The sequence below is a fragment of the Eutrema salsugineum genome, unplaced genomic scaffold, assembly GCF_000478725.1.
Source record: "Eutrema salsugineum unplaced genomic scaffold, Eutsalg1_0 scaffold_1, whole genome shotgun sequence".
NCBI lineage: Eukaryota > Viridiplantae > Streptophyta > Magnoliopsida > Brassicales > Brassicaceae > Eutrema > Eutrema salsugineum.
In genome coordinates, this window is record NW_006256909.1 from 19,210,473 (window position 1) to 19,234,593 (window position 24,121).

The 24,121-nt window shown below is 40.4% G+C and overlaps 2 protein-coding genes and 1 non-coding gene across 10 annotated transcripts; 2 read left to right on the forward strand and 1 right to left on the reverse strand.

Moving 5' to 3' along the window:
* Positions 1-5,902: 5,902 nt before the first annotated feature.
* On the reverse strand, positions 5,903-6,009 carry LOC112082453. The gene has a single exon (XR_002897127.1). It is a non-coding gene; the product is annotated as a small nucleolar RNA R71 (small nucleolar RNA).
* Positions 6,010-8,822: 2,813 nt separating this feature from the next.
* On the forward strand, positions 8,823-10,663 carry LOC112082132 (uncharacterized protein K02A2.6-like). Its single transcript, XM_024149232.1, has 4 exons — positions 8,823-9,085; positions 9,322-9,709; positions 9,812-10,012; positions 10,094-10,663. The coding sequence occupies exons 1-4, from the start codon at positions 8,823-8,825 to the stop codon at positions 10,661-10,663; spliced, it is 1,422 nt and encodes a 473-aa protein (XP_024005000.1).
* A 9,913-nt stretch (positions 10,664-20,576) lies between these two features.
* LOC18029978 (ethylene-responsive transcription factor-like protein At4g13040) lies at positions 20,577-23,545 on the forward strand. Of its 8 annotated transcripts, none has more exons than XM_024150128.1 (8): positions 20,577-20,915; positions 21,580-21,625; positions 21,772-21,844; positions 21,936-22,042; positions 22,484-22,628; positions 22,722-22,902; positions 22,987-23,108; positions 23,248-23,539. In XM_024150128.1, the coding sequence occupies exons 2-8, from the start codon at positions 21,605-21,607 to the stop codon at positions 23,280-23,282; spliced, it is 684 nt and encodes a 227-aa protein (XP_024005896.1). In that variant the 5' UTR covers positions 20,577-20,915; positions 21,580-21,604; the 3' UTR covers positions 23,283-23,539. The 8 variants fall into 8 exon arrangements, with proteins under 8 accessions (XP_024005896.1, XP_024005899.1, XP_024005900.1 ...); XM_024150127.1 differs by lacking the exon at positions 20,577-20,915 and adding an exon at positions 21,045-21,481; XM_024150131.1 differs by lacking the exon at positions 21,580-21,625 and having other exon boundaries at positions 20,578-20,915.
* The last annotated feature ends 576 nt before the right edge of the window (positions 23,546-24,121 follow it).

Genomic DNA, 24,121 nt, shown 5'->3' on the forward strand with positions numbered 1-24,121 from the left:
AGTCAAAAGGTACCTGTAGAGAAGATGTGAGCAAACGAATTCAGTTGTGATGGCATGATCTTATTTACGGCATGAGAGGGATAGTTAATTGACATATAAGTGATTAGTTGGTTAAGGTGACGAGAGTTTGTTAGCCATACATATGCTTATTCTAGTTCAATGAAGAGTTGGTTAGCCATAAAACTCTGGAACAAAGGGCTTGCAAAAGACCTGCAACCCTGAAGACCATCACTTACGGCCCAATACGACCTAAGCATATAGCACTGGGCCTCAAATCCATCGGATTTGGGAGATCTGGCATGAAATCATGGGTTCCTCGTACCTGACATTGAAGACCACGCTGTCCAGAACAAGGAAGTCGAGAACTAAGTGGTCAGGAGGAGGAAAGGTTGTCTTTCTTATTTTTATGTCCTAGACCTAAGTTTAGTGATATGGAAGGGTCAGGATCTATGGAAGAGTAATCCACACAGGTACCCGGAGAAAGACGATGGTCAGCAGGACAACCTCGAGAGCCCGGTCCAAGTATCAAAGAATCTGGGCCAGGTATGCATATCTTCTCGAGCGGGAAACACTATTCAAATTTCCCTCCACTAGACAATCAGAATATGATTTTGGCTAAGTCGATTGCCCATACTCTTGTAAACTCACGAGATCAGCATTTAATTCTCAATTCTTACACATGTCAGGTGATAGTAACCACTTGTGAAATACAGAGGAAGACAGAGGCTTAGTAAAGGCCATACTGCGTTTGAACCGCCAAACTCGAACTGCACACTAAGAGTGAAAGGGACACACAAGGGGTTTCTCGTAGCTGGCAAAAGATGCCAAAAAAGTTGGTAAGACCGTCAGAAGCATGACGCAATCAACAAGATTTGGGTCTAGCCATGCTGGATCCCAGACCAAATGGCCAACCCGACAATCCAAGGTCTCATCCGATATACTAATCTGGGTCAGGTAAAGTTCTATAAATAGTTAACCCTTCTAAAGAGAAAGGGATTCAATATTTTTGCTACCTTTGATCTTATTCTATCTCTCTAGATACCTGTAACTCAAAAGGTATAGGTAACCCAGGTCAAGTAAAGTTCTATAAATACTTAACATTTCCAACAAGAAAGGGGTTCAATCTTTTTGCTCATCATTCTGACCACTTTCCCATTTCTACTCCACGGCAGTTCCTAAACTGTGGAGCACTTTCACCTTCAAACTCTTATACGTATTCTCTTTGACAGTCTCCCCCCGAGGAGGCTCAGGATGGCCTAGGCTCGAGAAACCTCGCCAACGGGGCGGACGAGGCCTTTGACAGTCTTCCCCCGTAGAGTGCTGGGAGAACTTCCCAGGAAAGCGAGAGGGAGGCGGAGATCCGGCCGCTAATGGGGCAGAGGCGGATCTCGAGCCCACACTCGCGCAAAACTCGAAACCCCCAAAGGTGGGGAAAGAAGCGGAAGAAGTTGGACTGGGTCACCTGCGAGGACATGTGGTAGTTCGACGAATCAAGTAGTCGTGTGGCTGAGGCCCGTCTTGCCGTCATGGCCATAGCAGGACACAGTGTCCAACCTTGCGAAAGAACCGACTATAACAAGAGACCAATACGTGGAAAAAAACGGAGGCGAAATCGCCTGAATCACCCTCATGGGCACGTACTTATACCAGTAACGCAGGAAGGAGTGACAAAATGGGCATACTGCACTATAACTGGGGGAAATACAAATAAGAGCCATGAGCTGGCAGTTACACAAACGGAAGTTTAAAAAAATAATAATAATACGAAAAGAAACGTAGATCTGCTGGGGGAATAGGTCTGGGAAGTCAGTCTTCAACAGAAATGGCGACCAAGGAGGCCGAAGGCAGTAAAGTGACCGACGCGAAATTGCAAGGACGGATAATGCGAAAACGCAGGTCCACAGCCTAGTGACGCTCCCGCAAGGAAAATGGGTGGAGAGGCATGGCGAGGTTGGCGTCGGAAACAAAAGAAGAGTTGTAGGAGAAATGAAGGACAGCCGGCACAGAGACCCGAATAGAGAGGCAAAAGAGTGAGGGGCCAGGAGGCTCGGGGACTCCATTGACTTCACAAGAAGCACCAGACATGCCGAGGATGGATTGGGGAAAAGATGACGAAGAAGAGGACAAGGTAGGCGACCCTGAGTAAGATGTCCAGCGGTGCACCGAGAGACGGACCAGCGAGCTCCGGCAAACCATGTCGGGGTGAAGGAGGAGACGGGGCGAACGGACGCTGACCGGAAAATGAAAAGCTCGTTGGGAAAGTGGACAGAGGCGTGACATGACCAGGAAAATAGAGACTAGTTACAACCGATGCATGGGGAGTCAAACAACTCGTAAAAGATAAGGGGGAGAGGATTACCGCCGGAGGTTCGGGAGTATAGGCCGAGTTCCGGGCACGAGACGAAGAAAAAGAAGTCATCCTCTTCAGAAAAATCTAACCACTTCGGAGACAGAATGGGAGCACAGGCGCCGTATCGAAGGACGAGGTCGAGGCGGCCGGAACCGAGAAAAGATTCTCTCACGCAGAATGTGGACGTCACCATAGCACCAGTGATGGTGTAACCGGACAAAGCGGACAGAACCTGAAGAGCGTTAAAAAGACCCCACGCCTGCATGGTAAAAGAATGGGAGGAATGATATGTCTATAATTACATCTTTTAGGCTGCATTTTAGACTCCAAATCATGTCTCTTCTCATACATTTTAGGTACTTAGGCATTAATTTAGACCTTAGGGTGTGCATTAGGTCCCAATGTGTCTTCGCATGGTTTGGAGTCTTTATCAGGTGTTTTGGAGGTTATTTGGAGTTCAAGAGGTGTGATCAGGAGTTGAAACAGTGAAGAAAAGAGTTAAAAATGGTGAAAATGGCTTTAAGAAATTTCTGGGCAAAAGCACGTACCAGCTGGATCAGTTTATCGGCTAAAAATATTATCGGGTGATTTCTCTTGGCCAAAAAATCAGTATCGGGTGAAAATACTGTTGGGTGAAGTTTTATGCCGAGACAGGAGATTTTTATCGGCTAAAAAGCTTACCGCGATACACGTTTCTCGGATATTTTCCTTACTGCGGGAAGCATTTCTCGGCTAAAACCTGTTTACACCTGCGCGCATCAAAGATTGCAAATCCGGGGAAGCTTCTGGTCCGAATCAGTTAACAGGATCTTCATAAAAGTTGGAGATAATCAAGCAAAGAATCTAGAACAGTTGGAGTTACTGAATTCAGAGTAGTGAGCAGAGAAATATCGCCACCGGGGGACACACTTGTCTCACATGCATTCTAAGCCGATCCAATGAGCTTCACAGATTACATGGGACGATGCTTTTCCATTTCGATTCAGTTTACAGGATCTTCGTCAATATTTGAGATCTTTGGGTGTTATTTCTATAACACCTGAGATCATTCAATTCGGAACTGTGACCTGAAAGATATCGTCTCCGGAGTGAACACAGGTCTTGGAGCTGTTTTCTTACCATTCCGATGCGATGCAAAGATTAGCGATCCGGGGAGCCTCCCACTTCCCATGCTCCGATGGTTTCTTCACCAAAGTTTGAGCTGAATGAGTAATATTGATCGTGGAGTTGGTTTCAAGTCATTTAGAGTCATCTGCTGAAAGTTTTTGCAACCGGGAGACAAGCGGGTCTACAAGCTTCAAGAGTTGCGATACACGCTAAGTGTTTACACAGGCCTCGGTGTCGTTTCCTCTTTTTTTGCCTAAGCCGAGGCCCGTTCCCTGAAGCTTTTTGGTCCAAACCTTGTGCTAACCCCTCAGTGTATCAAGACCGAGGCATGCGTGCTAAAGAAACGAAGATGAAAACGACTAAGTGTTGGAGCTAAACCTCGGCCTCAAGACCTCGGCATTACATGTCGGACCTCATCTCCCTTGATCCCTCGACTACCAAGCCCCTCAGCATGGCTATTTCAGGGTCCCTTGTCATGAACCCAGATTCAAGAACAAAGCTGATTCAAAGAATGCACGTGAAGATGAATTAAAGACTAGGGTTCATGCATGTTCTTGGTGAGTTCTTCATAAAATCTTCATTTCAATCTTTGCTCACGTGAACCCCTCATCATCTACACCTCGGCTTCACTCTCTCACACACCGAGGTGCTCACCCAACGACCCAAGAAGACCGGTTCGGTACCCGGTTTGTTCTGGGCTGACCCACATCACTTAGCTCTACTATATATAGTTTTTAGGACTAAAACCCTACTTATCTTATCTCTTATCTTGTTTTATCCTTGAAAACTTGCCTCTTTTGTGAAAACCTGCTTCTTTAATCAGATATCTCGTTTTTACGTAAAGATGTTGTTCTCTTTTATTTTCTTTTCATCATCAAAGCTTTTAATCATGTCTAGCTTCACATCTTGCAAAGGATTAAGTGAGCTCTTCATGATTAGTGAGTGATCATTATGAGGTTTTAGATAGGTAGATTAGGGTGCTTTCATGGTATATTAGCGGGTTTAGGTTCTAGATCTACATCATTCATTCTTTATTAAACCAATCTCTAAGCTGGATCCATGAACATCACATGTGGTCTAGATCCGAGGTATTTCACGCCTGAGAAGTGTTCGCTGAAATACCTAAACCAGGTTTAGTAGAGGTTTAAGAGTTTTTCATCATGATAATGATAGTTTGCTTCTCTTAAATGACTTATTGAGCTGATTCTTAATGCTTGCTGATTCATGCTTCTCAAAAGGGATTTTGGTATGAAAGAGGATCAGTTTAGAAGCTTAATACCTTCATGAGAGGATTAACTTGTCTTTGAGTTCATGTTAAATGAAGTTGTTTGATCATTTTGGTTCATTAACTCGCTGATTTCACATGGAAGCACCCGAGTCTTTTATCCTGTCTAAGACCTCTATTTCATCATTTCATACATCAACCGATCATCTGTCTTGCCATCTTTGTTTCTTTCTTTGTATTTGTTTAGTTTAAATCTCTTGTCTTTGTTCATTTTTGTTCTTGCTTGCACTTTAAGTAGTTTAGATAACCAAACCATTTCTTGATTGCGCTTGACTTAAGTTATAAGCATCATAAACTAGTGTCTACCACAAGCTTGGATTCGATACCCCTTTTTTACTACAACTATAGGGGATTGATACCTCTTTAAAACCAAAAAGTCTTAGTTATCAATTGGCGTCGTTGCCAACTTTTGGATAGCATTAGTTTTTGCCTTTTCTTGAGATCAAGCCTTACCTTTCTTGTTTTTACTAATCGTTTTCAAGTTCTGTCTTTGAGTGATCAGGTACATGCAAACTCGCTCTAGAAGAACTGAGCCACCTCAGCATTACAACAACAACATCAACTTGATTGAGAGAAGAGCTAGAGAGAGGGCTGTGAATCAAGATCGGTTGGGTATGGCTGATCAGGAGAGGATAGAGCAACAGACTCATAACGCCGAGCACCAGGCTCATATTAACCAAGCGCAGGCCGAGAGGAACGAACAACAAGCATATGTCAATCAAAACATGGCTCAGCATAATGAGAGGCAGGCTCAGCAAAACCAGCAACAGGCTAACCGAAATGAGCAACAAGCACAGAAGGTTCCTCAGCCTCTGGGGCCGGCTCAAAGGCAACCTCCACCAGTTTTTGTTGGTGAAAACGACCGAGCTAATGCACATCAGTATAGAGCAGGGATCCAAGCACCACCTGTGCAAAACAACAACTTTGAAGTTAAAGCCTCCCTGCTCAATATGGTGCAAAAATCCAAATTTCATGATTTGCCAATGGAGGATCCTTTAGAGCACCTAGATCAGTTTGACCGTATTTGCGACCTCACCAAGATAAACGGGGTATCAGAAGACAGCTTCAAACTCTGATTGTTTTCCTTCAGATTAGGGGATAAAGCACATCAATGGCAAGCTAGCGTTTCTCTCAAAGTTTTCTCCACTTCAAGGATGGCTAAGCTGAGAAATCAGAGCTCAAGCTTCACACAACACACAAATGAAAGCTTCGGTGAGGCTTGAGAGCGGTTTAGAAGCTACACTAACCAGTGTCCACACCACGGCTTCTCAGAGGCGTCTCTTCTAAGCACTTTATACCGAGGTGCCCTTCCAAAGATAAGAAACCAACTTGATACAGCATCAAATGGGAACTTTCTTGGGAAGGAGATAGACGCAGCAATGGAGCTAGTGGAGAATCTTGTGATGTCAAATGATACTTACGGTGAGGATTTCGACCGGGCTAATAGATCAGATGGGTCTAGCAAAGAGTTGCGTATGGAAAAAGACATCAGGGAGCTACAAAACAAGGTAGACAAAGTGCTTGTGGCTACACAAAAGCCAATACACTTTGTAGGCTAGTTTGAAGAGCAAGGGCCGAGCTTTGAAAATGTGAATGAGGATGGTCTCACACAAGAGGAGATCAACTATATTGGGAACCAACAAAGGTATCAGCGGTTCAACAACTATGGAACCAATCAGAATCTCTCTTACCACAACCCCAATGTAGCAAATCCTCAAGATCAGGTGTACCCTGCTCAACAAAACCAACAAAGCTATGCACTAAAGCCTCAGTTCCAAAGTTCTTTTCACCCAAAGCAGCAGTTTGGTGGGCAACAACAGAGTTATGGACAGCAGCAGCAACCGGCTCAGGGAAATAAGTACAACAACCAACCGCAGAACCACAAATGTCCACCAGGGTTCAGTCCACAGCCAATGGGTCAGCAGCAGCAACAGGCACCGGTTCAGAGTCAGATGGGACCAGATATGTGTGGGCTTCTACAACAGTTGCTACAGAGTCAACAAAGGGTCGAGAGTCAGTATGCGTCCATGCAGCAAGATATCAGGGAGCTTAAGCAGAATCAAGCTTCCACATCATCAAGAGGACCAGTTTTACCTGGAAAGCCGGAACCAAATCCAAAAGAATATGTAAATGCTATCACTTTGAGAAGCGGAAAAGAACTCCAAGCTTCTGAGCCTAAGCAAAAGCTCAGTGAGGACAATGAACAGATCGGTGGGGAGGCTGCCTCAAAGGATGAGCAAGAGGATGACGTTTTAGAGAAAGAACCAGTTAAAGACAAGGCTAAAGAGGTGGAGAAGGCACCTGAGCTTAAAAAGCCTTATGTTCCACCACCTCCTTATCAGCCTAAGATACCTTTTCTAGGGCGATTCAAGAAGCAGATTTTAGACAGAGCAAAGGCAGTGTTTGAAAAGCACTTAGAGAATACTCAGATGACTTTGCCGATCATAGATGCTTTTCTAGCTATACCTCAGCTTGGAAAGTTTCTAAAGGACGCGATAAACAAGACAAAGGAGCTTCAATGGATGGTCATCTTGAGTCATGAGTGCAGTGCCATCATTCAAAGGAGATCAGTGCCAAGAAAGTTATCAGACCCTGGTAGTTTCACCTTACCATGTGCAGTCGGTCCATTGAAGTTTTCAAGATGTTTATGTGACTTGGGAGCTTCTGTGAGCTTAATGCCTTATTCAGTGGCTAAAAGACTTGGGTTTAAGAGCTACAAACCGGCTAAAATCTCTCTTGTTCTTACGGATCGATCACTAAGGCTACCAATCGGTTTACTTGAAGACTTGCCCTTGAGAATCGGTGAGATTGAAATCCCCACAGACTTTATAGTCTTAGAGATGGATGAAGAGCCGATTGATCCCATCATCTTGGGGAGACCATTTTTAGCGACAGCAGGAGCGATCATAGACGTGAGAGGAGGCATGATCGAGCTGCACATCGGTTCTGAGACCATGAAGTTCGATGTGAAGGAAATGATGAAGAAACCGACCATTGGAGGTCAGGTCTTCTACATCGAAACCATGGAGGAGCTAGCTGATGAGCTCCTTGAAGAGTTAAACACTGAAGACCCTTTACAGGTGGTCTTCAGAAATGATCAAAGTGAGCACAGGTTCTTGTATGAAGAGATCCAGGTTTACAAGCATTTCTTGGATCAGCCGAGGGAACTTGAAGCTGAGACAAGATTCTTGGAGCTTAAACAGAGTGGTCTCGAGGATTTGGACATCAGAGGGTCCAATACAGTTGGGGAGACACCTCGGGGTCTCATGGCCGCGACATCACAAGCCGAGGGTAGTGGTAAACTGCGAGAGAAGACCAATGCCGAGGGAGCTGTTTTAGAGCAATACAGCTTTGATGCTTTATTGGGACGAGACAAAGACACCCCCTGTTGAGCTCAAACCTTTACCAATAGGGCTGAGGTACGCGTTCTTAGGCTCAAACTCTTCATACTCCGTAATCATAAACGATAACCTATTAGCTCATGAAGAACATGCATTGCTTAGCAAGCTTAGAAATTTTAGGAGAGCTATAGGCTATTATTTGGCCGATATTAGAGGCATCTCTCCTGACATATGCACCCATAGGATCCACCTAGAAGACCAATATATGTCTTCTATTGAGCATCAAAGGCGTCTTAACCCAAACCTTAAGGAGGTGGTTAAGAAAGAGATACTCAAGCTTCTTGAGGCAGGGATAATATACCCAATCTCTGACTCAAGGTGGGTATCTCCTGTCCATGTGGTGCCCAAGAAGGGTGGTGTCACGGTGGTAAAGAATGAGAGGGATGAGTTAATAGCCACAAGAACCATAACCGGTCATCGCATGTGTATTGATTAGAGAAAGCTTAATTCAGCATCTAGAAAAGATCATTTCCCATTACCATTCATAGATCAGATGCTTGAGAGGCTAGCTAACCATCCCTACTTCTGTTTTCTTGATGGGTACTTGGGTTTCTTTCAAATACCTATAGATCCCCGAGACCAAGAGAAAACTACATTCACATGCCCCTACGGCACATATGCATATAGACGCATGCCCTTTGGCCTTTGTAATGCTCTTACGACCTTCCAAAGGTGCATGATGCACATATTTTCTGTCCTTATTAAAGAGAAGGTGGAGGTCTTTATGGACGATTTTTCTGTCTATGACTCCTTCTTTTCGGATTGTCTTGTTAATTTGTCACAGGTCTTGAAAAGGTGTGAGGAGCACAGGCTGGTCTTGAACTGGGAGAAGTGCCATTTTATGGTACAGGAGGGCATCGTGTTGGGTCATAAGGTCTCTGAGAAGGGTATTGAGCTCGACATGGCAAAAGTGGAGGTCATGGTGAATTTGCAGCCTCCGAGGTCAGTTTAGGGGATAAGAAGCTTTTTGGGGCACGCCGGCTTCTATAGAAGGTTTATAAAAGACTTCTCTAAGATAGCTCGGCCACTAACAAGGCTGCTTTGCAAGGAGGTTGAGTTCTTGTTCTATGAGGAGTGCATGGAGGCATTTCTAAAGATCAAAGAGGCCTTTGTTAGTGCACCAATAGTCCAAGCTCCCGATTGGTCTTTGCCATTTGAGGTGATGATGGATGCATCAGACTATGTCGTGGGAGTAGTCTTGGGGTAGAAAAGGATAAGAAGCTGCACGTGTTCTACTACGCAAGCCGCACCTTAGACTCGGCTCAAGAGAAATACGCAACAACTGAGAAGGAGATGCTGGCCATTGTGTTTGCATTTGACAAGTTCAGGAATTACCTTGTGGGTTCAAAGGTTATTGTGTACACAGATCACGCGGCCTTGAGGTATCTCATGACCAAAAAGGACGCTAAGCCGAGGCTTCTTAGGTGGGTACTTCTGCTACAAGAATTTGACATGGAGATACAAGAAAAGAAGGGCATTGAGAATGGAGCTGCCGACCATCTCTCACGGTTAAGAGTGGACTCAAAAGTGCCTCTAGATGACGCTTTACCCGAAAAGTATCTAATGGTAATCAGGTCTTACTTAGAGGTTGAAGAAGTCAATACAATCAGAGAGAGGAGCCTCCCATGGTTTGCTGATCTTGTTAACTAACTCTCATGCGGTTTAGAGCCACCTGAATTGGATTCATACCAAAGGAAAAAGTTCTTGAAAGATGTGAGGAGGTATCATTGGGATGAGCCATACTTATACGTGCTCAACAAAGATCATCTTTATAGAAGGTGCTTAGCTGAAGAAGTACAGCCTGTGTTACCAGAGTGCCACGATTCTGCTTATGGTGGGCACTTGGGGAATTTCAAGACGGTTGCCAAGGTTTTATAATGTGGGTTTTGGTGGCCGACGATGTTCAAAGATGCCCAAGCTGTTGTCACAAGCTGTGAATCATGTCAAAAGCATGGTAATATCTCTAAGAGAAGTGAGATGCCTCAGAATCCAATCTTTGAGGTTGAGGTCTTCGACTGTTGGGGAATAGACTTCATGGAGCCGTTTATCTCTTCACACAACAACCAATACATTTTGGTGGCCGTAGACTATGTCTCCAAATGGGTTGAAGCGATTGCAAGTCCCATAAACGGTTCAAAGGTGGTTTGTAAGCTGTTCAAAAGCATTATCTTTCAACGTTTTGGAGTGCCAAGAGTTGTAATCAGCGATGGGGGCAGCCATTTCATTAATAAGACTCTTGAGGGCTTGTTAAAAAAGCATGGTATCAAGCACAAGGTGGCTAGTCCTTATCACCCTCAAACCAGTGGGCAAGTTGAGGTTTTAAACAGGCAGATTAAGGCGATCCTAGAGAGGACTGTGAACAACTCAAGAAAAGACTGGAGCAAGAAACTCGATGATGCTCTTTGGGCTTACAGAACCGCTTATAAGACCCACTACAAGAAAAATACCGTTTTACAACGGCCAAAATCGTCGCTAGTTCGTCGTAATAGCGAACTACCGACGATTTCCAAATCATCGTAAACTCATCGTCGTAATAGAAAAATCGTCGTAAAATCGTCGTATAATCTACGACGGTTTATATTCGTCGTAACATCGACGGAAAAAGATCGTCGTAAATACTTCGTACATCTTACGACGACTTTACATCGGATTGCCTTGATTTGGTATACAGCGAAACCGTCGTAAAGTCGTCATTAAAAATCGACGTAGGATCGTCCTAAAATATACGACGCAGGATTCGTCGTAATTCAATTGTAAAAGATTTTATCATGTCATCGTAAAACCGTCGTAAAACACGGACGTATATTCGTCGTATCAGTCGTCGTATAATATACGACGAATAAATGATCGTAACTTCGTCGTACGAGTTACGACAAATATACGACGGTTTATTAAATTAATAATAATTATATTACGACGATTATACGACGTTTTTTATAAATGAAATTAAAAAATATTAATTCGAATTAAAAATTAAATTAAAAAAAGAATTAATTTACAATTTAAATTGTAATTAAAATTCAAAATAAAAATTATTTTAATAATTAAAAAAAAACCCTAAAGATCTATATCTAAACTAATGTCGATCCCGTCACCGTACTCCTCCCCATCGTCATGCTCTACATGTTCTTTGCCGGGTCTTCGGTTGGAGGTTTCCGCCGTCTGATCCCCGGGTCTTCGGTTGGAGGCTTCCGGCGCCTGATCCCCGCCTCGAGGAGGATCAACCCCGAGAGACCGGAACATCTCTTCGTCCGTCTACACCGGTCGTTGCCTCCTAGAAGATGAAGCAGAAGATCCGATAAATCTGCCTTCAGCCTGTCCAACTGCGCCATGAGCACCAGGTTGTCGGCTCTCATAATCTGGTCGATCTTCGTCTCGTACTGGATCCGCATCTGATGCATCTTCTGGCGGATAAGCAGATCCGCTGCCCGGACATGACCAGTTGCCGTAGCGACCGAGGTATCACGGATGGATCCCATCTCTTAAACCCGGCCCTTTTTCTTAGGGGCAACCTGAAAATATGTTAAAAAATTATGTTAAAAAGTAGAATATAAAGTTAAAATTACACTAAATAAGAAAAAGATATCTTACCTCTTCGAAAATCTGGTCCATCTTCGCCACCGTCAGCGTCGGGGTGGATTGGACCGAGCTACCTCCAAGAGACGTCGGAGGCGCCTGCTGAGTGAGCTGTGTCTGCCTCTCCTCGATCCGCGCACAGGCGGCGTTGTAGATCTCTTCCGCCCGAGAATCCGTGAATTCGCCGTTCCTCTTCTTATGGGTCTCGGCGAAGACCTTCGTCATCGGAGGAAGTTCTCCCCCATTTTCTTCGATCTACAAAATCAAAATGAAATTATTAATAAGACAAATAAGAGTTAATTATTTAAAAACAAAAACTTAATAATTTAAATTTACCATCATAAGTCGTCTCTCGGCAAAAGAAATCTGACCGGAAGTGTGCGGGACGTTCTTCCGATTTCCCGCATCGTCAGTAGCGTTCCTGAAAAATATATTAATTAGAATTTTATTAAGAGAAAAATACATATTTTAATTTAATCTAAACACAAAGTAAAATACCTGGATGTAGAACACTTGGCGGCAGTAGTCTGGTTGTGTGGAGTCAACCAATACTGCACCAGACCGTGCCAGACAGTATCGGCCATTGGCGCCGGCTTGGCCTTGTTGCCGTTGACCTCCCACTTCCGCTTCCAGTCGGAAACGGTGTTGTTGAGGCGGAACTTGACCTTCTCTTTGAAGGCCGTCTCCACACGTACGTGTGCGGAAGTTTCCCAATGCCAGTTTTGCTAGAAAAAAAAACAAAAAGTTAGTAATTATTGTAAAAAATAAAAAATAATAATATAAATCGAAAATTTTAAAGAAGTACTTACCGCAAAACACTTGAACCAAGTGTCAAGAGTTGCCTGATCCAGCTTCTTCCAGCTGGTATGGGGTTGTACGAAAAACCCCTTGATGATGTCGGCAACGTTACGACCGACTGCGTTGTCGGTCATAAACCTAGTCAAATGCAAATAAAAATTAAGTTAATTTCAATTAATTATAAATATTATTCGTTTAAAAAAAATTGAAAAAAAAATCTCGTACCAAAATGTCCCCGGGACTCGATTCAGATCGAGTTTCTTCATACTCTCACGACCCGGTTGGCGTAGAAGATCCTATACCGTAAATTGGGCATACGGTACAGGCTGTATCGGGGCTGCGGCTGGTTCTGGGGCTGCTGGTTCGGCTGGTGGTGGTGGAGATGGTGCCGGCTATGGTACAACGACCGGTTGTGAAACCGTTCGTTGTGTTCCCGAGGACTTTGGGATGATGGACCCTGATTCTGAAGCGGACGAGGCCGTACCGTCCGGATCTACCATCTGTCGGTAGTGGAACCTCTTTGCCCGAGGAGCCATATCTAAGTAATCTACAAAATTAAATGAAATATAATTACTAATTATATCATATATTAATAATTTCCGGGCCTATCTAAATTCCGAACCTAAACCATAAATCTCCTAATTATATCTATCTAATTATTAAAAATTAAACAAAGTTATAATGAAAATAATTTAAAAAAAAACTTACAAAGTGGCTCGAGAGGAGGGAGAGGAGGGAGAGGTAGAGAGAGAGAGATATTTGTAGAGAGAGAGAAAGAGAAGAGAGGAATGAATGATGAAGGAGGAAAACTCGCGTCCCTTATATAGATTTTGTGATCGTCGTAAAATCGTCGTAATGTTACGACAATTTTACGACGATTTGGTTGTATAAAATTCGGTCCATTGCATGACATGACACGTGTCATGTTCAGAGCGTTTGACCGTTATGATGGTTTTACGACAACTAAAACCTAAACCATCGTAAAACCGTCGTAATATGCCAACATTTATAACCTCGTACCTCGGATTTGGAGCCAATCCGGGGGTTGTCAGACGTATGATCCTCATCAGCGTTATGACGGTTTAACGATGGTTTAAGGAACATTCGTCATAAAACGTCGTACCGTTACGACCATAGAACGACGGTTTTACGATGTTTATGTAAAAAGTTATCAAACCCTAAATCTTTCAAAAGGCTTATTGCATAAAGAACTATGCAAAGCTTATTTCAAACTAACATATAACAATAGGTTCATAACTTTGCATGTATGACGGATTTAGTACATGAGATAATAAATATTGAAATCATCTAATCTAATATATAACCTTTTACTTAACATTTACAAAAACATGCATGAACTTGTAAATATGTATGTTTTTTTCAAATTTCAGATTTTCATCAGATTGACAACTTTTCATATAAAATAAGATAACCAATCAAAAGCATTTGTGAAATACCTTACAACCAATCAGATGGAAGATTCAAAATCTTGGATTTCAATATTACGACGAAATTACGCCTGACCTGTGAACGCGTCGTAAAATCGTCGTAATATTACGACGATGTTATGACTGATCGTCGTAAAGTCGTCGTAATGTTTAAACCCTATTCATTCAGGGTTTAAAACCTAAATTTAGGGTATAGGGTTTATAAAAATCGTCGTAAAACGGTCGTAAAATCGATATTTTAATCATTAAAAAAATTCAAATAAACAAATTTACATAATAACAAACATTCGCTAAATACGATGCATGAAAATCAATCAGATTCATCTTCCTCTATTACTTCGTCACCATCACTGTCAACTTCCGCCAAATCGTCATCATCGGTTTCAGCAAACTCATCATCACCTTCTTTTTCGGTATCATTGGGAAGATCTTCAACTTGCCTGTTCCGAGGGTCAATTAAGAAAATCTCCTCATCAACATCTGGTTCAGTCAGATTTACGCAAGTGTCCTGTTGCAGTGGAACATCCTCTGCAACCTCTACAATCTTGCCCCTCGGAGCCACTTTAACTACTGTTAACCATGAGATTCCTGTTGATCGAACTCGGGGGTAGGGCAGAATGTTATCTGTTCTGCTTGATAAGCTAATATAAATGGCTCAAACCTGTTGTACCGTCGTGATTTGTTCACGTCAACAACTCCAAACTTGTTTAGACGTACCCCTCTTCCAACAGTTGGATCAAACCAATCACATTTGAAGAGAACAGTTTTCAGCCTTAACAATCCAGGATACTCCACTTCAATTATTTCCTGCAGAACTCCATAAAAATCTATTTCACCCCTCACACAAACTTCATAGTTAGTTGTCGCCCACTTTGCACCGTGACGGTATGTGTGAAAAACATAGCCCCGAGTGAAATACATGGAGGCTGTAGTTATTTTTGCCATCAGACCTAGTAGTAACTCATGGAACCATGTTGGAAATTCATCCGGATCATTCGGGTCCACCTAATAAGAAAAAAACTTGCTTTAATTTCTTGATTTTGCATGGAACAATGTTGGAAAATCATCCGGATCATTTGGATATATATATATATATATATATCAAACTAGTCTTTTCATTAAAATTTTATATGTACTTGCGCTTTTAACCACTAGGCATAGTGTTGATCTTTACGATCATTGATTTCATTTTCAGAAACCCCAGATATGCATTCTTTAACCTCATCAACGAATGTGCTGAGAAAACAACAAATAGTTTATTAAGACTGACATATATATATATATATATATATATAAATAAAATATATTATTAATTAAAAAAGTACCTTTCGTACGATGACAACTCTTCGCAATTTAGCAGGATATACATATGTGCATTGTGATAATCTTTTTCATTCAACCACCAAACTTCTTTTAGTTTTCCACTAAGATGTCTGATCGCCGAGAATATGTCAGGTACACCCTGAACTGCATATGTTTGGCCAACTCCTCCATCATCATATCGACGAGTAGCTCTTTTGCGTGTTCGTACTTTCGGTGCAAAATAGTACGAAGTGAAGTGCGAAGTCTCTTGCGTCAAGCTTCCCGCCACAATTGAGCCTTCCACTTTAGCTAGGTTTTTGGCTTTACCCTTAAGATGCTTCATGAAACGCTCGAACGGATACATCCACCTGTACTGAACTGGTCCACCGAGCTCTGCTTCGTGAGGGAGATGAACAGGAAGATGTTCCATAACATCAAAAAAATGATGGTGGGAAGATCTTTTCCAAATTGCACAACAAGATTGGAATATTCGATGCCAGTTGTGATATTACATCAACTGATAATGTTCGTGTACTAAGATCCCGAAAAAAGCACCAATGCCTCCAACAGCTTCATGGACATTTTTGGGCAAGAGTTCAGCAAATGCAAATGGAAATAATCGTTGCATAAACACATGGCAGTCATGGGTTTTCATCCCTGCAAACTTTACCCTCTTCTCAACAGATTTAGAAAGACTAGAAACATACCCATCAGGAAATTTAACGTCAGAAGAAACCCATCTGAACAATGCTGACTTTTGATCTGCACTCAACCGAAATACAGGAACTGGTGCTTTCCCGTTTCTCAGTATATGAAACTCACTTCTGTTGCATAAATCAGGCAAGTCTAATCTTGACTTACCATTGTCTTTTGTTCTTCCCGCTACATTCATAATTGTATGCATGATGTTATAAAAAAAGTTTTTTTCAATGTGCATGACATCAAGATTATGTCTGAGCAGATGATATTTCCAATAGGGTAGTTGCCAAAAGATACTTTTCTTGTGCCAATTATGATGAACTCCATAACCTTCAAGCATATTTGCAGGAGTGTGCCAGTTTCCCCCACGCGTTACTGTTTCCTCTGCCCCCCAATGCTTGATTTGCGCATGTATATCAGCTCCTGTTAAATTTACGGGTGGAGGGACATGTACACTTTTGTTCTTCATAAATAATCTCTTGTTCCTTCGATATAGATGGTTATCCGGTAAAAACCTCCGGTGACAATCAAACCAACAAGTTTTTCTACCATGTTTTAGCTGAAACGCATCAGTTCAATGAAGACAATAAGGACAAGATAACCTCCCATGTGTAGTCCATCCTGATAGCATACCATAAGCGGGGAAATCGTTTATTGTCCACATAAGCACAGCCCGCATAGTAAAATTTTTTCCCGTAGAACAGTCATATGTGCGAACGCCGGTATACCATAACTGATTCAACTCATGTATGAGAGGCTGCAGAAATACATCGAGAACTCGCTCCGGATGATTGGGACCTGGAACCAAAAAACTTAGGAAAAGAAATTCCCTTTGCATGCACAAATCTGGAGGAAGGTTATAAGGAGTTAGGATTACTGGCCATAATGAATATTGTCTACCAGACATACCAAATGGACTAAAACCATCAGTGCACAGACCAAGATAGACATTCCGTTTGAACTTAGCAAAATCTGGGTATACCATATTGAAGTGTTTCCATGCCTTTGCATCTGATGGATGAACAACTTCTCCATCTACTTGTGTATGTTCCGCATGCCATTTCATTGATGCAGCTGTCCTTTCAGATTGATAAAGCCGTTTTAACCTATCAGTTATAGGGAGATACCACATACGTTGGTACGGTATCCTTTTACGCCCACCAGTTTGCGGTATGTATCTTGGTTTTTGGAAAAATCGACATTCCTCCAGCTGATCATCATCTTTCCAAAAAATCATACAATTGTCAACACATACATCTATCGTCTCAGAAGGTAGACCAAGACTAAAAATCAACTTCTGTATTTCATAGTATGTTGCCACTGCCAAGTTATCCTCCGGTAGATACTCTTTCAGAAGATCAGCCCAATCATCCATGCAAACCTCTGCCAGGTTATGATCTGTTTTAATTGACATTATCCTAGCTGCCAACGATAATTTAGACAGGCTTTCTCTACATCCTTCGTAGATTGGCTGATTAGCATTGTCTAACAAATCATAAAATCGTTTGGCATCTACATTAGGTTCCTCAACAGCATTACCAGTATGCGTTTCATGAAATGCATCAGCCACCATCTCATGCGTCCTATCATGATCTAGACTTTGATCAGATTGATACTGATTAGGCTGATGACCATAATTCGATTCATCAAAATCAACATGACTTTGATAATTACTAATACTACCAGCATTCCCATGAGTATTACTGCCATATCCTTCTCCATGTAGATACCAAACAAAATATTGCGGCATAAACCCTCTATTTAATAAAAGCGTCCACACGGTTTTGGTTAGTGTATACCTCGTATTCTTGCATTTCAAACAAGGACAAAACATCTTACCGCTATCTTTCGTTCTCTCCATATTTGTAGCCTGATACACAAATATTTCCAACCCGTTCTTGAGGTCTTTCACATATTTTTTCACCCAAAAAGTGGATGCATCATTCTTCACGCTCGCTCTAACCATCCATGCACATCCTTCCACTCAACATTTAGCCACAAATAGGGTCTTGGTAGACTTCTGTGTTTTAAAAGCAAATTTTAACATTATGGCAGTCAGTCTAACCTCTGATAACAACTTCTCTTTTGTAGGGAAACTTGCCCTAACATATATATTTTCAGACCATGACATGGGCGTGCTCCCTGTTTCACCATATCGGTTTCTGAACTTTTCAATACAGACTTCATCTTCATCATCATCTTCATCTTTCACTTTACCGTAGACACTGTAATCTTCTCCGTCAGAGTAAGCTGCATCGTCGACATCTTCTCCATCCTCGTTCACATCAGAACTGTCTGCCTCATCATCGGTCGAATGTTCTGAATTTTCCTCAGACTCCTCACCTAAATCTTCATCTGATCCTTCCTGGTTCTCCTCAGTATCCATCTCCACTCGACAAGACACACAAAGGCGTAACATATGTACTCTGCTTAACGCAATCAAGCTTGAAACTTGTCTATCATTGGTGACATGCATTGGAGGTGTATCTGGAGCCATAGTTTGCAACATTGAGACTGGTAGTGCGTAGGTTAACTCGATGATCTCAGTCTTCTTGCCCAAGTTATAATCATCTCGCACCATTTTCAGTAAGTTTCCCAAAGGTGCAACCATCGTTCAAAAACCACATTCTTCCACCTTTGCCCATGTCAACAACAAAATGCCATGCATTCTCCTTAATCTTCCACTCACCGTACACAACTGAAATTTGAGCCATTCTCTGAAAAAATAACCATATAAACCATATTAGCAAAAACACTGCATAGAGACTTTTTGTATCAAAGTAGACTTCACGAAGTCTACTTTGATAAGCTAATAACCTTAAAAATCGAAACTTCTGATTCAACAATAAATATCCAATGAAACGGAATAAAAATCACTAGGTAGTTCAATCACTAACTAAGAAACAAATATAAACCAAAAAATTGAAAAATACTTTATAAATTTCCTTAAAACACGTTTTTACTAAAACGTCAAAACGTAGACTTCTAATGCAGACGTCGAATGTAGACTTCACGACGAAGTCTACTTTTATAAGCTAAGTACCTTAAAAATCGAAACTTCCGATTCAACAATAAATATCCAATGAAATGAGATAAAATTCACTGGGTAGTTCAATCACTTACTAAGAAGCAATTCTGAACCAAAAATTTTGAAAAATAGTTTATACATTTGCTTAAAACGCGTTTTTAAAAAAACATAGGAAAGTAGACTTCTATATTAGACTTCAAATGTAGACTGGAGGAGAAGTCTATTTTTTCATTGAGAAGTCTACTACTGAAGTCTACTAAAAAAAAGGTCATTTTTGCAATTGACCAATCTGTTGACTTTTCCTTCAGTAGACTTCAGGAGTAGACTTCAGGAAAAAAAAGTTACTTTAGCATTTGACCAATGCATTGACTAACATAGTAGACTTCTATTGTAGACTTCATGTAAGAGTAGACTTCTCTGACAGTCTACTTTTGAAGTCTACTTTTTAAATAAAAGTCTACGGAACAAAATAGGTTATTTTTGCAATTGAATTTTTTTAGTAGACTTCACAATGAAGTCTACTCAAAAAAATATTCCTTCTAAGTTTGACCAAACACAATAAGTAGACTTCTTTGTGAAGTCTACTGAAGCTTTTTGGAATTTTTTAAATTTTTTTAATTTTTGAAAAACAGAAGTCAAACACAAAAATGACCTATACGTTTTTGGTCAAACTACAAAAGTAACTTGAAAGTAGACTTCGTATGCAGACGAAAACAGTAGACTTCATAATGAAGTCTAAATCCAAAAGTTAAAATACGGTCAACTACAAAAATAACATCTTTTTCGTAGACTTCTTAAGCCTTCAAATGAAGTCTACTATGCTTTTTTTTGTTTTCAAAGGATATCGAGTAGACTTCTCTTGAGGTTTAATGAAGTCTACTTTTTAAAAGTCAATTGCAAAAATAACCTTATGTTGACTCATAGACTTCAGTATAGTTCACGAGAAGTCTACTTTCGCGATATAAAAACTGAAATGTGGAGAAATTGAAGTGCGAGGATTATCTTTAACAAAATTGAGCTCCCCTAAGTTTCTCTTATCCACCCAGAACTTAGGATTTCACCGAAATTAAACAACCCAGGTGTCGAGTACACCAGAATTCACCGAAAAAGCATGGCGCGAAGCATTGTAACTTTGCCCAGATGTTTTGGAGAAGAAATTATGAAGAATGAGCAAGGTTATGAGTGAATGAGCTCAGATATTTGTTTTATTACAGCTTTAAAATTGGTTGATAAGCATTTATTCCATTTTCATGGTTGTTCATGGTGGTTGAAGGTATTGAAGACGATAGCATTCTCGTAATTAAAAGGTCTTTAGAAGGTCTAAGAAGACTTTAGCCAATTAAAGAAAAATCAAATTATTAGATGTATAATAACATTTTCGTTAATAGTTTAAGTGAGAAGGATAAAATTGTGAGAAAATGGCAAAAGTTGGAGAGAAAAAAAAAAGATTAGTTTTGTGTTTGATGGTTAAATCTGAAACTCTCCCTATATATTATATAACTCCAGAGTCCAAGATAGAGGGAAAAGGGGCAGGGTCGGAATGCAGAAAGGTGGGGAAGAAATGGAAATAAAAAGTTTGAGAAGAATCACACGTTCTCTTCGTGGATTCAACTTTTCCAAACGTCATGGGCTTTTTAATTTTAGTATTTATCTTCCATAATTTCTAGCATTTATCTATTCCTATATCATAATAAATATTTTGTCAAAATATTTAATTTTCCATCTTCTCTCCCCAGCGTTTACCAACCAGAGGGCAAAGGTGGTAGATGCATGAGCTTCAAACACCACCACAACTAAAACCACAATAAACTCTTCTCTTTTTTTTTTTCTTCTCTTCTGTAACCAAAAAACAAAAAAAATCCAGAACTATATAAGACCTTGCTGTCACTTACCACCTTCTTCCTTTTTTGTCTTAAAGAAGGTGTCGCTATTGTTTCCTCTTCCGCTCAAATTTTCCTTTCTTTTCTGAAGATATTCTCCGGTTTTCTTCCCCTGAACCTGTCTCTGTTTTTTTTCCCCTCAAGCTTTGATTTTGATGCAATGGGTTTGTTTCTGATGAGTTTCTATACAATGAGTCTGTTTAGTTTTCTGCTTTTTACATGTAGGTGGTTGATTTTGTTTCTGCAGAGGCTAATCCTGAATTTTGGCTTCTTTTGTTTGTTCTCTTCTGAGATTGGTTTCTTCTTGAGGCTATTTTATTTTCGCCGCGTTGTTTTCCTGTTTGTGAATCCATGAAAAAGGTGGTGGTGGTAGGTTTGGTTTCTCATTGAAAGGTTGACTTGATTTGGATAAAAAGTCTTCGGCCTTTATAAAGTTACTTCCTTATTCATTGATTAGTCGAAATGTCCATTTTCATCCACAATTTAAAACCTCATCAATCACAGATTAAAATCGATATATATGTTCACTTACTTGATGGGTTTGATGATAGTTCTCTTGACTTTTGGATATTTTTGTTAACTTTTGCCGTTTGTGGTCTCAAAGTTGGTAATTTTTGTGGAATTTTACTTAGCTCGTCTTAATACTTTCTAGTAATCACTTGTTTTACAGCTTCTATGCTTCTAAAATTTGTTTTTTGTGTTAAGGATGTAAGCATTTCTCTACGGAACTATGTTTCTGTTTCTTGAACTGGTCAGTGTTTTGCTTTAAGTTACGCTCCTTCGACATATGTACATTTGTCTGGTTTCTGTGTTTGTGATTTAGCGTTATAGTTGAAAGCATTCATCTATGGAACTATGTTTCTGTGAGCTTGATCAGTGCTTTGATGTGGTTTATAGGAGAGAAGTAAAACATTTCAAAAGCCAATTATGGTGAGCTTAAGAAGGCGCAGGTTATTGGGACTTTGTTGTGGTAAAAATATGTTTTTGACTATGCTATGTGGTCCAATATTCTAGCACAATGCAAAGTTTTCAACTAGTTTTCATTCGTTTTATATCTGCAGGACCGAATGGTTATGTGACACCCCTTCCTTTTCTAACTGCTGAGGAGATGATCACTGGGATTCCAAAGCCTAATCCCGAGCTATCAGAAATGGTTAAACACGAGGAGGTAAGAAGAACATTTCACCGTATTCTTTAGCTAGTTTTATATTTCTACTCTTGTCAAGAGAAAGTGAAAGAGAAATACATATAAGTTACTCTCAACTATCTGCTTGTACTCGTCTGCTATATTTCGTCAAAGTTTTTCGAAGTTTTGAAGATATATCTAATGTTTGGTTATAGCGATTTGAGTGGTTTATAGATCAATAAATAAAATTTTGATGTTCTCATTTCTGATCTATGATTGGTAAGACTTGAATGAATGCAAGGTGTAGCAATGTGGTATCATCTCGCTTTAGCATTACTTTAGGAGTTTCATATATCTGAATCCTGAAGTCAGTAAGAAGAGATACAACATGTTCTCCATTTAAGCTTCTGTAGGTGGATTTTATTGACCAATGAAGCACATTATATTTCTAGCAATTGAGCCATACTTCTTTTGGTTTGGCAGAAGACGCTTATTGAAGAAGGATCAGGCTCCCTGAGCGAAAGAACTCGGTCAAAATCTATGCATTTCAAGTCTGATTTCTCAGATATCTCACCGGATGATTCTGGTTCCATCTCACCAAAATGGGAGCAAAACACATGTTCTGCAGGTCTGATTTCTCACCAACTCCATTAAGCTTGTAGTGTCCAAGATGAATAAAAGTTGACCAATTATTCCATATTCTTTTATCTCTCATTTACAGACCAGCCGCTGAAACGCAGAAAGCGGCATAGAAGAAAGGAAGTACAAAACCAAGAACCATGTTTGATGAGAGGAGTCTACTACAAGAACATGAAATGGCAAGCCGCCATTAAAGTCGAGAAACGACAGATCCACTTGGGCACATTCTCTTCACAAGAAGAAGCTGCTCGTTTATACGACAGGTGAATAATTATTTTTTATCAGATTCTTAAATGTTTAATTCAACAATGTCAATGCCATTGACAGTTTTTACTTGTTACCTCTAGAGCTGCCTTCATGTGTGGAAGGGAACCAAACTTTGAGCTCTCGGAAGAGGATAAACATGAACTCAAACGACAAAGCTGGGAAGAGTTCTTGGCTTGCACACGCCGAACAATTACTAATAAAAGTAAGGTTTTTACTCACAATTTCTAAAGCTAATGAAAAGTTCAAAAAAAAATTAAAAATAAAAATAAAAACAGTTTCTAAAGCAACAATAATGTATATATTGTCTGATCAAATTTTGGTTGGCTCTTCGAATATTGCAGAGCCTAAGAGAAGGATAGATGAGTTATTGAACTGAGGATAATGAGATCAGTGTGAGTTGTGGAACGCTGGCTATATAAAGGAGGACAAGATTCACAAAATGTGATTATTCTTTTTTTTTTGTTAAAGAAAATGTGATTATTCTTGCAAAAGATATAACTTCCCTATAATTTTAGGGATAGGGTAAAATACTCAAATACGGAGAAAGATGTTTAGGGTTTAGAAAGCTTAAGAAAATAAATAGTTGATAGATTTTTTTGTAATGAAAATAATTCAAGCATGATTTGCTTAGGGGAAAACTCATGGGTAAGTTTCTATATTACAAGATTTACTAAATTTTATTATTTTATGCCGCTAGCTAGTAGCTACTAGCTAGTTGCTAACCACTCTTATAATAATCAAACTGAATTTAAATATAAACAAAAACATGAAGCTGAAAAAAAAAAGACAGTTTAAATCGTATATGGCGATAAAGACTGATATTACTAAAGCCTATGATCGACTAGAGTGGCGGTTTGTGGCTGAGACAATGAAACATATGGAATTCACCAAACATAGATCAACTGGATCATGATGTGTGTTACTACAATGAGATTCTCAGTCTTGATCAATGGACAAGCACATGAATTAATCATTCCAACAAGAGGCATCCGTCAAGGGGATCCTTTATCCCCTTATATTTTCATCCTTTGTGCAGAAGTGCTTTCCCATTTGATGAAACAGAGAAATGAGTGAAAGAAGACTTCAGGGTATCAAGATCAGTACAAGGAGTCCGATGATAAATCATCTTCTATTTATTTACAGATGACTCCTTATTTTTCACATTGGCAAATGTTAGATCCTGCAACACCATCAAAAAGAATCTTGTGTTATATG

Bases quoted from the DNA above. Each gene is read 5' to 3' on its own strand.
- LOC112082132 (XM_024149232.1), top strand. From the start codon at position 8,823: ATGCACATATTTTCTGTCCTTATTAAAGAGAAGGTGGAGGTCTTTATG. The intron at 9,086-9,321 runs GTCAGTTTAGGG...TGGATGCATCAG, and splicing joins GTGAATTTGCAGCCTCCGAG to ACTATGTCGTGGGAGTAGTC. The intron at 10,013-10,093 runs GTTTTATAATGT...TCATGTCAAAAG, and splicing joins ATTTCAAGACGGTTGCCAAG to CATGGTAATATCTCTAAGAG.
- LOC18029978 (XM_024150128.1), top strand. From the start codon at position 21,605: ATGTTTCTGTTTCTTGAACTG. The intron at 22,043-22,483 runs GTAAGAAGAACA...TTGGTTTGGCAG, and splicing joins AAATGGTTAAACACGAGGAG to AAGACGCTTATTGAAGAAGG. The intron at 22,629-22,721 runs GTCTGATTTCTC...TCTCATTTACAG, and splicing joins GCAAAACACATGTTCTGCAG to ACCAGCCGCTGAAACGCAGA.